The 11276-nt window shown below is 45.5% G+C and overlaps 1 protein-coding gene across 1 annotated transcript; it reads right to left on the bottom strand.

Moving 5' to 3' along the window:
- Positions 1 to 1222: 1222 nt before the first annotated feature.
- LOC119954492 (histone-lysine N-methyltransferase EZH2-like) lies at positions 1223 to 11088 on the bottom strand. The gene is made up of 4 exons (XM_038779775.1): positions 10926 to 11088; positions 4800 to 4928; positions 2781 to 2900; positions 1223 to 1564 (listed from the first exon to the last, which is right to left on the bottom strand). Exons 1-4 carry the CDS (start codon positions 11049 to 11051, stop codon positions 1223 to 1225), a joined length of 717 nt encoding a protein of 238 aa, XP_038635703.1. The 5' UTR covers positions 11052 to 11088.
- Positions 11089 to 11276: the final 188 nt, after the last annotated feature.

The raw sequence follows: 11276 nt of genomic DNA, 5'->3' as shown, positions 1-11276 counted from the left end.
GGAGGGGCCCCGTGAACCATGTCCATATGTTTTGGTTGGCCCGAAGCTGGAAAGGTTTTGGGGGGTACAGTGTTCAGCATCATCTCGGGGGTCTGACATGTGGACATGGAGCCCGGTCCCCCAGAAATCATATTCGGGGTGTTGGACCGGCTGTAGCTGTAGACGGGAGCGGGGGCAGATGTTTTAACCTTCACCTCGCCGATCGCTCGCAGGCGGGTGTTGTTGGGGTGGGGGTCAGCTTCTCCACCTTGTGCTTTGGCCTGGGGGGGGGAGACTTGTTGGAGTTTCTGACCCTGGAAAAAGTGAAATTTGCTCTAAGCGAGGCGGAGGGGGAGTGAGGGGTTCTTCAATTGTTGGTGTCTGTTTATTTTGCATTTTGGGAGTTGGTTACCGTTGATTGCTGAGGGGGGGGCTTGATAGGTTGGGGTGGGTTACGGGGTTGTTGCAAATTGTTAAAATGTTGAAAATTTGTGGAATAAAAATACTTTTAAAAATATACAAAAGAACAATAAAAAGCATTTCAAAACGGCCATCACAGGAAGAGAAATGATATTCAACATTTCTACATAGATCTTGTTGTAATCTTAGGTGCTCGAGTACAATTGTGATATGTGAATATTTATTCGACACATTCAATGTTATTCATACAACCCAAGGGGGTTCTGTAAAATTCCCAGCCCCTCGATAGGGCGGAAAGCTTTCGACCTTTCTCCACGGCACCACGGTGGTGACTGCCCTGAGCTGGAGTATATCCCTCAGCACGGGATCCTGCAATGTGCCAGTCTGCCACATGCAGTCGAGGACAATTCTTTGCACTGGAAGATCACCAAGTTTCGGGCAGACCAAAGAGTCTTTCACTGAGTTGATGATCCTCCAGCAGAAGTTGATGTTTGTCTCAGTGCTTCCCTGGGAACAGCCCGTAGAGCACATACTCCTGTGTCACGGAGCTGCTCGGGATGAACCACGGCATCTCGAGGTGGTACGGTGACAGTGGTTAGCACTGCTGCCTCATGGCACCGAGGACCCACCTCCGGGTCACTGTCCGTGCGGAGTTTGCACATTCTCCCGTGTCTGCGTGGGTCTCACCCCCACAACTCCAAAGATGTGCAGGGTAGGTGGATTGGCCATGCTAAATTGCCCCTTAATTGGAAGAAAATATTTGGGTACTTAAAATTTTTCATTTCATTTTGTTTCATTTCATTTATATATTTTTTTAAAACCTCTATCTCTGTCCAGACTGTCTTTGCAAAGGCACATTCCTCATGGAGGTAGTCTCTTTACCACCACAGTCACTTCGAGGGCAACGTGTGGAGGGGCTGGGACTCTGGGCATGTCGGAATAATCTGACGGAGAGAACCTTTCTCACCTCTTTCTGTACCGTATATCCTATGTAAATATATTTGATGGAATGTTGAACGAGGTACTGACAGGACAGGCACTGACCTCTGTCTCCATGTACTTTTCCATCATAGTTATTGATCAGTTCTTCTATAAAAACTCCATCCTGTTCCAGGACCTCATCTCCCATATATGGGATATTGTGCAAGACTGTCTCATCCTCCACCTGCAGAGTAACAAACACTAATTAGTGAGGAACAAAACGTCAGAAATGGTAATTAGCATAAACAGTGCTAATTCTTGACTGTGACCATGTCTACACCCGCATACAGCCACTGATCTCTGTCATTCACTCAGATATCACATCATCTACTCCGAGACAACAAAACACCTCCTACAAAACAAAAACAGGAAATGCTGGACAATCTCAGCAGATCTGACGGTATCTCTGGAGAGACAGGGAGCTAACGTTTCGAGTCTGGGTGACTCTTTGGTGAAGCTGGAGAGAACTGGAAATGGTGGCGGGGGGGGGGGGGGGGGGGTGGAGTGGTGGGACTGGATAGGGACCAGCGATAGGAGGAGATTGACAAAGATGTTGTGGACAGAAAGACAAAGGGAATGTAATGGCGGTGATTGAGGCTAAGAAGGGGTTGATAGTGGCAGAGAAAGAGATTAGAATGTGTGAATGGCAGAACAAAGGTCAGCAGTGGGTCAAAGGGCAACTAGGAACAGACGGCCCAAGTGGGGTGGGGGGGAGGGGGCAATGGTGATGGAAAACAGATCAATGGAAGAAACTAAAATGAATTGATAGAAATAAAAATGTGGTCAAGGTGGAGGAGAGAGTTCACAGTCTGAAGTTGTTGAACTCAATGTTCAGTCCGGAAGGCTGTAACGTGTCTAATCGGAAGATGAGGTGCTGCTCCGCCAGTTTGTGTTGGGCTTCACTGGAACACTGCAGCTGGCCAAGGACAGACATGTGGGTGTGAGAGCAGGACGATGAGTTGAAATGGCAGCGACAGGAAGGTCTGGGTCCTGCTTGTGGATGGACTGGAGGTGTTCTGCAAAGCGGTCACCCAGTCTCTGTTTAGTCTCTCCAATGTAGAGTAGACCGCACGGGGAGCAGCGAATGCAACAGACCAGACTGAAGGAGGTACTTGTGAAGCGCTGCCTCACTTGGAAGAGTGTTTAGGCCCATGGATGGTGAGCAGGGAGGAGGAAAAGGGGCAGGTATTACACCTTCTGCCATTGCACGGGAAGGGGCCGTGGGAAGAGGGTGGGGTGTTGGGGGTGATGGAGGAGTGGGCAGGGTGTCCCGGAGGGAATGGTCCCTGTGGAATGCTGACAGGGGAGTGAGGGGAAGAGATGTTTGGTGGTGGCATCATGCTGGAGTTGGTGGAACTGGTGGAGGATGATTCTTTGAATAATTTGCTTCTGTCACCTACCATGAAATTCTGCTGGAGTGGAGCCCAGGAGTACATGACCGGACTGATGGCCACTGTGCTCAGCATCTTCTGTGTGACCATCTGACTCTTGAAGCCCAGGAATAAGCTCTCAGCCGTGCACTGAAATGAAGAAAATCAGGAGTGAAGGCGAGAGCAGTGAGGTGAGCACAGCGAGAGTGCTGACTGCAGGTAGTTTGTTTCACTCCAGCTACTGCCCACTGATTGCTAACTGGTGGAAGAGCTGTAATGGGAGGTAGAATTCTAGAGCATGTCTAGAAGATTGCAGGCAAGGCGCACTCTGCTGTACTGGGACACAGTCAGCAGGTGTTAGGGGGACAGAAGCTGCCAGGTTCTGAAAGTCACTGAACACTCTGGTGCAATTTACTAGCTGTTCAGGCTGGGGGGATATTCGAGTCCCAGTGACGGCACACGGGTTTCCATAGCAACGAGGGGCGCAGCCAACGGGAAACCCCATTGACCAGAAAACACTGCTGGCAGCCCAGCCAAAAAACAAACAGTGGGTTGGTCGGTAAATCTCATCTTATGTTCTGAATGGGTTTTAACTTGTGATTATTCACATAATCCTTTCAAATTGATATTGATTTGACCCAGGGCTGTTGTACCAATGTCCAGGATTTGTCATCTCAGCCAGCCACACAAATCTACACAGTGGTACATCAATACTGTGTGAGGCACCTGGGCCTCTGATATTGCTGTACGCCACATTCCCAGGTGGCAGGGAATGATTGACAGGAAATGGGACTGCAGCTGTCTGTTTAGCCTTTCTCAATCACATCTGTTTATTTCTGCTCTCTGTGGGCAACAATGGGAAGCCTCCCATGTGTCAGGGGGAGGGAGTGGGTAGGGGTATGAAGGGAGGAAGGGACTGTGCCCACAGCTGCAGACAGATGTGTAACTAGCTCATCAAAGCTGAAGGTCAGACTTGTGTGATGGGCCAGGGTTTAGAGAATCCCAAAGTGTATCATGGAGTTCACCTGACCCACAACTTTTAATAGATTGTGGTATGGGGAGCACACGGCTCACTCTACAGGTGTGGTACAGCAGAAATGGAAAAGATTTTTTTCAGCAAAACAATGTTGATTCCGTGAACTCAAGTTCACCTTTTTAAAACATACAGTGAACATCTTAGCAACCATTAATTCAAATACAACCCCCAAAGACTATAACACTAATTAATCCTTTAAGCTGTCCTTTTAACATCCATAAGACTTAAAAACCAAATCTTTAACAGAAGCACATCAGGTTAAAGTCACTTCTAAGAGCAGTTATTAGTTTTAAATCACCAAAGGATCGATTTGCAGTTGCTAGATTACAGAGAGAGACACTAATACCCCTTCTGGCTGTGACTGCAGCTATCCAGCTCTGAAAACAAAACTAAAACACACCCTGCAGCAAACAGCCTAAAATGAAAGTAAAAAGATGACAGACAGTCCAGCTCCACCCACTCTGACATCACTGCAGTAATAAACACCCATTTCTTAAAGGTACTCTCACTGCAGATATTTATATACACACCCATTTATAAACACCCATTTCTTAAAGGTACTCTCACATGACACTTGGTGGAGTCGCCACTTCCCAAGCAGAGAGTAATGCCAAACTAAGGTTAGTAAACCAGACTTACCAGGACTGACATTCTCCATTTATCCCTCGGTTAAAATAAAGCCTGTGTGACCTGTAAATGCAAAGCCTTCACCTGAGGTACCAGCTCCAGACAAAGCGTGTGTCACAACTCATAACGGATGCCTCCTGCTTTCCCAAGCCCTGCCCTCCCCCTACAGACCCCCTCCTCCTCCCCGCCACACACAACCCCCTCCTCCTCCCCGCCACACACAACCCCCTCCTCCTCCGCGTCACACACATCCCCCCCTCCTCCCCGCCACACACATCCCCCTCCTCCTCCCCATCACACACATCCCCCTCTCTTCTCTCCACCCCAACCCACACTGAGGTTCTGTTGCTTCCACACTCGGCACAGATACTGCACTCAGGCTCTACCTTGCGTTTAGCAGAACCAGCAGCTCCCAGTGTTGCTGCAATCATTGGCTGAATTCTCAGCTTCTTCCAGTCTTTGTTGAGAATTTCAGTTCTGTTCCTGATCTTGACGCGGTTACAGATAAACATTTCCTTATGACAGAATAGAAAGGACAAGAGGTTAAAGCCGGTTTAGAGTGATATTCTGTGTCTACCCTCGGAATCGCCATCCAATTATACTCCATCCTATTCCATCACTCTCACAATTACATTTCAAAATAAGTTGAAGTGTGCAGCAGGTGGGTGACTGAGGTGGCATCCTCACCCCCCCATGTCCAACATCCTCGCCCCCCCATGTCCAACATCCTCACCCCCCCCCATGTCCAACATCCTCACCCCCCATGTCCAACACCCTCACCCCCATGACCAACCACACTGTTAAGTAATAGGTCAAGAGACATTCCAATTAGTTGTCTCATTTATGTTAAGTATCCAATAATTGACACTGATATGTAAAGAGGCTTCAGGTGGCCTTTGAGTCAGGTGATGTGATGTTAGAGTTTTGTGCAGAGTCTGTTGAAGTAAGTTAAAGGTGTTTGTGGAAAAGGAGCAGAACCTTTAACTCCTTATACAACAGCAGCTAAATGTCTAACAGATGGTAGCAGAGGATGGTTGCTGTGCAAATGTGAAGGGTTGAAAGATACAAGTTTTCCAGATGAAACCGATCAAACCAAGGAGTGAGTGAGAAGAAACAAGATATATGGCTGAACCCAGGATAAAGATGGCCGGATATGACTGTCCCCCTTATTTTCTGAAAGGGCATTGTATGGCCAATGGAGAAGTGCAGTAGTTATGTGGACTAAGGTAACTGCCTTGGGAAAGAGAAAACAAGGTATGGCATTGTCTCTTTCTCTACCGTTTGACAGTAAAATCCAAAGCAAAGTGTTTTCTGAGCTGGAATCGGAAGAGTTAGACTCAGAAGAAGGTCTGGCGACTCTATTACGTTATATGGATAAGATTTATAAGAAAGATGACTTGTTAAGTGCATATGAAGTATGGTCGGATTTTGATAGGTTCCGGAAAATAGAGGATTTCTCCATTGAAGACTATATAATGGAATTTGGCAGACTATATAAAAGGCTGCAGAAACACAACCTGGAATTTCCACAGTCTGTGTTGGCCTTTAAATTACTTGACTGTGCGAGAGTGAGCAACATAGGTAGGCTCCTGGTTTTGACAGGAGTGCAGTTTGCGGATAAGGATACCTTATTCGATCAGATGACAGGAGCTTTGAAAATGTTTCTGGGGAAACAAGCAATTCCGATGGCTCTGATGACCCAAATAGGTCAGTCTGCAATAAAGCAGAATATGGAAGATAAACTTCTAATGGGATGGCAAAATTGTACGGCTACAAACAGGTCCCAAGACTGAATTCTCAGCTTCTACCAGTCTTTGTTGAGAATTTCAGTTCTGTTCCTGACCTTGACGTGGTTACAGATAAATATTTCCTTCAGACAGAATAGAAAGGACAAGAGGTTAAAGCCAGTTTAGAGTGATATTCTGTGTCTACCCTCGGAATCGCCATCCAATTATACTCCATCCTATTCCATCACTCTCACAATTACATTTCAAAATAAGTTGAAGTGTGCAGCAGGTGGGTGACCGATCGTGGAAAAATGGATAGGAACAGGAATGGGCCCACCGGCAAAATTCATTAACAATGGGGGAGAATTTGCTAATGATGAGTTTAGGGATATGTGTGAAAAGGTGAATATCACAGTTATGAATACGGCTGCAGAAAGCCCATTTAGTAATGGCGTGTGTGAAAGAAAACTTGCGGTAACAGATGACATGCTCCAGAAAATTTTGGCAGATAGACCAAACTGTAAGCTAAATTCAGCTTTAGCATGGGCGGTACATGCAAATAATTCATTGCAGATGGTTGGGGGCTATAGTCCCTATCAATTAGTGTTTGGTAGAAATCCTAAAATTCCGTCCATTTTGGATGACCAGCCTCCAGCTTGGGAAGGGACTACAATTAGCTCTGCCTTTGCTGAGCATTTAAATGCGTTACATAGCAGTAGAAAAGCTTTTTTGGAAGCAGAAGACTCTGAAAGAATTCGCAGAGCTTTAAGGCATAATGTACGGCCATCAAATACCGTTTTTCAGCAAGGAGACATAGTATATCATAAGAGAGACAATTTTAATTAATGGAAAGGCCCAGGGAAGATCATAGGCATAGATGGCAAAACAATTATTTTGCAACATGGCAAACTGTAAGGGTACATTCATCAAGGATAATGGGTTCAGATTACAAATTTTCAAATTTAGACAGAGCAGACAGACATGACCTGGAGCCTGGGTCATCTGGTATGCACATGTTACAGAACTATGAGGACCAGTTAACTGATATAGACAGGGTTTCTGTAAAAGAACACAACACTTCTGATGATTTAGAACAGGCCATTTTTCCAAAAAGACAATTGCCAAAAGTTGGTACAAAAGTGACATACTTGCCTGAAGGGTCTAGTCAATGGCAGGGTGCAACGTTATCAGTAGAGCAGGGAAGGCCACTGGAAAGTATAAACATTGGTTGAATGTACAGCATTCAGGGGAGGGAGTCAAGACAATGGATTGGGAACACAAAGTTTAAAAATGGAGGGCACAGAAACGCAGTGCCAGTTCTGATAGTACATCGGATAGTGAACAGGTCCACAGGAAAAGGTTGAGAACTGTTGAAAGGACATCCCACAGCAGAAGGGAAAGATCAAGCAGTAGCAGTACAGAACGAGATACCAGGCAGGAGAGGGGACGTAGTTTATCAAGGTCTCGGAACATGAGTAAGACTATAAATACTAATAGGAGTAGAAGCCCACATGCACGTGAGATTTTGGTGGCTTCCAATAAATTAGATGAAAAAGTTATCAAAGATGCCAAACAGCAAGAATTGCATAGTTGGAGTGAATTTGGGGTATACACGGAAATACCGGAGAGGGGACAAAGAGCTCTATCCCACAGATGGATTTGCACGGAAAGGTTCTTCCGGATGGAACTTATAAGGCAAAGGCCAGGCTTGTGGCAAGGGGATTGGAAGCAAACTTAGAAGATCAGGATTTAAGGGTAGATTCACCTATAGCAGGAAAGGTTCTTTTAAAGATCTTCTTGGCTCTATTAGCCACAAAGGCATGGGAATGCAAATCTATAGATATAAAAGCTGCCTTTTTGCAGGGGCATCAGCTCCAGAGAGACATTTTTCTCCGTCCTCCTAAAGAGGCAGCTAACACAGAAGGGGGATAGTGGAAGTTAAACAAATGTGTATATGGATTGAATGATGCGTCTAGAGTCTGGTACTTTTCGGTAAGGTCAGTTTTGTTCAAAGTTAGGTTGCTGCCAGTTGAAAGCAGATCCAGCAATATTTTACTGGCACTATAAAGGAAATCTTCCTGGCATCTTAATGATGCATGTCGATGATTTTTCTGTGGGGTTTGTTATGGGAGCGGCGTTTTCAGAACCCCAAAATGTATCATGGAGTTCAGCCAACCCCCATCTTTAATGGATTGTTGCATTTGAAGCACACGGCTTGTTCCCCAGGTTAGTATTACAATTATGGACATGTGGTTTTTAAAACAAAACAATGTTTATTCCACGAACTTAAATTAACCTTTTAAATAAACATTGGATCTCTTAACACCCCTTACTTCAAAGATAACCCTGAAAATAATACAACACTACCCAATCCTGCAAACTGTTCCTTTACACATCCAAAAGACTTAACAAATCCTTCAAACAGAAGCACATTTGATTTATATTCAATACTGAGACCTTTTTACAATTTTGATTTCACCAAAGGATTAAGAGATAGTCCTTCATGGCAGAGATCACCAGCAATGCAGCTCACAGCCACACCCAAGCTGCTGTCTCAAAACTGAAACTAAAAACCCAGAACTAACTTCAAAATGGCAGATCTGAGCTCAGCTCCACCCACTCTGACATCACTATTTTCTTAAAGGTACATTGCTTAAACATCCATTTCTTAAAGGTACTCTCACATGACAGGTGGGACTAGTGATTTTGAAGCTATTGTAATCTCTGGTTTGAGGAAAGAATTCAGGGTTGGATGTCAGGCTTCCGGTGCATTTAAATATATTGGACTGGAAATCGGACAGACTCAGTTAGGGGCAACTTTACATCAGCAATCTTATTTGGAAAGCATCAGTCCAATAGCAAATAGTCGTGGCCGGGTTTCACAATAATACGCAATGGTTTCAAAGATGGAAACAGAGCAACTGCAAAGTTTAATTGGGCAACTGAATTGTGTAGACAGACTAGACCGGACGTGAGTTTTGATGTCTTAGAGTTGAGTACAAAAATGAATGATCCTAAAGTGGAAGACATAATAAGAGCAAATAAAGCGATGGTCAAACTAAAAAATCCCGGTTTTAGGTGACCTTAGGCACTTGAAACTCACAGTTTATAGTGATGCGTCCTATGCAAATTTATGTGATGTGGTTTCAAGCACAGGAGGTTTTATAATTTTCCTTTTTAGGGAACAATGGTAAATGTTGCCCCCTTGCGTGAGAAACAAAGAAAATAAGGAGAGTGGTCAAAAGCACTTTGGCTGCTGAGACGTTAAGCCTTGTAGATGTGGTGGACATGGTCTTTTTATATATCTCAGATATTGACAGAAATTTTGGGATTAGGGGATTTGGGTGATACATAGAAGATAGGAGCAGGAGGAGGCCTTTTGGCCCTTCGAGCCTGCTCCGCCATTCATCGCGATCATGGCTGATCATCCAACTCAATAGCCTAATCCTGCTTTCTCCCCATAGCCTTTGATCCCATTCTCCTCAAGTGCTATATCCCGCCGCCTCTTGAATCACAGTAATTTCATTGAAGCCTACTCGTGACAATAAGTGATTTTCATTTTGTTCATTTCATTTTCATATATTCAAATAGAATATACCTACTGAATGTCACATTGACAATAAATCCCTGTGGGAAAATGTGCACTCTACAAAAAGTGTCAATGAAAAACGGTTAAGGATAGACATCGTAAGTTTTAAGCAGATGTTGGACAGAGGGGAAATAGCAAACATTAAATGGATCGACAGTAACTATCAACTGTCAGACTGTTTACAAAAAGAGGGGCTAGCTCACAGAAACTTTTGGATATAGTCAATGAAGGGCGCATCGTGATGTCAGAGTGGGTGGAGCTGAGCTCAGTTCTGCCATTTTGAAGTTAGTTCTGGGTTTTTAGTTTCAGTTTTGAGACAGCAGCTTGGGTGTGACTGTTCTTTCTTCCAAAAATGAAGGGGAGAAAGTGCGTGTGTGTTTTTGAGTTTCTTCTATTTACTCTTCTAATTATTTTTTTTCTCCAAGGAAGAGGATACTGTTAAGTAATGGGCTAAGAGACAATCCAATTCGTTGTCTCATTTATGTTAAGTATCCAATAATTGACACTGATATCTAAAGATGCTTCAGGCGGCCTTTGTGTCAGGTGATGTGATGATAGAGTTTTGTGCAGGGTCTGTTAAAGTGAAATAAAGGCGTTTGTGGCAAAGGAGCAGAACCTTTGACTCTTTATACAACAGCAGCTAAACGTCTAACGCACACAACCATCCTCACCCACCATGTCCAACCACACCACCATCCTCACCCCTCATGTCGACCACAGAATTCCTACAGTGCAGGAGGCCATTCGGTCCCTCGTGTCTGCACTGATCCCCTGAAAGAGCACCCTACTTATGCCCACTCCCTGCCTCACCCCACCCCAGAACCCCACCTAACCTGCACATCTTTGGACCGTGGGAGGAAACCGGAGCACCCTGCGGAAACCCACGCAGACACGGGGAGAACGTGCAGACTCCGCACAGACTGACCCAAGCGGGAATCGAACCTGGGACCCTGGAGCTGTGAGGCAGCAGTGCTAACCACTGTGCCGCCCTGATGATTTTCACAGTAACTTCACTGTTTGGCTACCTCAGTGTACCTGAACAGGCGCCAGAATGTGATGACTAGGAGATTTTCACAGTAACGTTATTGCAATGTTAATGTAAGCCTACTTGTGACAATAATATAGATTATTGTTATTGTAAAGTGTACCAAGCCTGAGCACAGAGTGAGGTAACACCACAGCCTGGACACACCCACCTTCACTTCATCTGCCCTCCGGAAGCGTTTCAGTTGCCGTAGGCGCATGTATTCGGACTTGACCCGTTTCCGCAAGTCCATCGATAAATTGGCCAACGGTTTATTCTGAGAAGTTTCAGATTCCATCCTCAACCTGGAAAACAGATCATATCAGTCAGCATCACTGGCAGCGTGAGCATCACAAATATTGAGAGAGGGTCACTCTAGACCTTTGTCTGGAGGTGGGAGGGGGGAGAAGGGGGGGTAGGGGAAGGGACAGGAGGGGGGGAGGGGAGGGGGAGGGGGGAGGGGGAGGGGGGAGGGGAGGGGGAGGGGGGAGGGGAGGGTGAGGGGGAGGGGGAGGGGAGGGGA

This window comes from Scyliorhinus canicula, chromosome 19, assembly GCF_902713615.1.
Source record: "Scyliorhinus canicula chromosome 19, sScyCan1.1, whole genome shotgun sequence".
Classification (NCBI taxonomy): domain Eukaryota; kingdom Metazoa; phylum Chordata; class Chondrichthyes; order Carcharhiniformes; family Scyliorhinidae; genus Scyliorhinus; species Scyliorhinus canicula.
This window is presented reverse-complemented; position numbering and strand designations above follow the sequence as displayed.

Excerpts from the sequence above, each read along its gene's own strand:
- LOC119954492 (XM_038779775.1), bottom strand. The coding sequence starts at position 11,051 with ATGGAATCTGAAACTTCTCAGAATAAACCGTTGGCCAATTTATCGATG. Across the intron at positions 4,929-10,925 it reads GGAGGGCAGATGAAGTGAAG|GAAATGTTTATCTGTAACCG; the intron begins GTGGGTGTGTCC and ends TTCTGTCATAAG. Across the intron at positions 1,565-2,780 it reads CACTCCAGCAGAATTTCATG|GTGGAGGATGAGACAGTCTT; the intron begins GTAGGTGACAGA and ends GTTACTCTGCAG.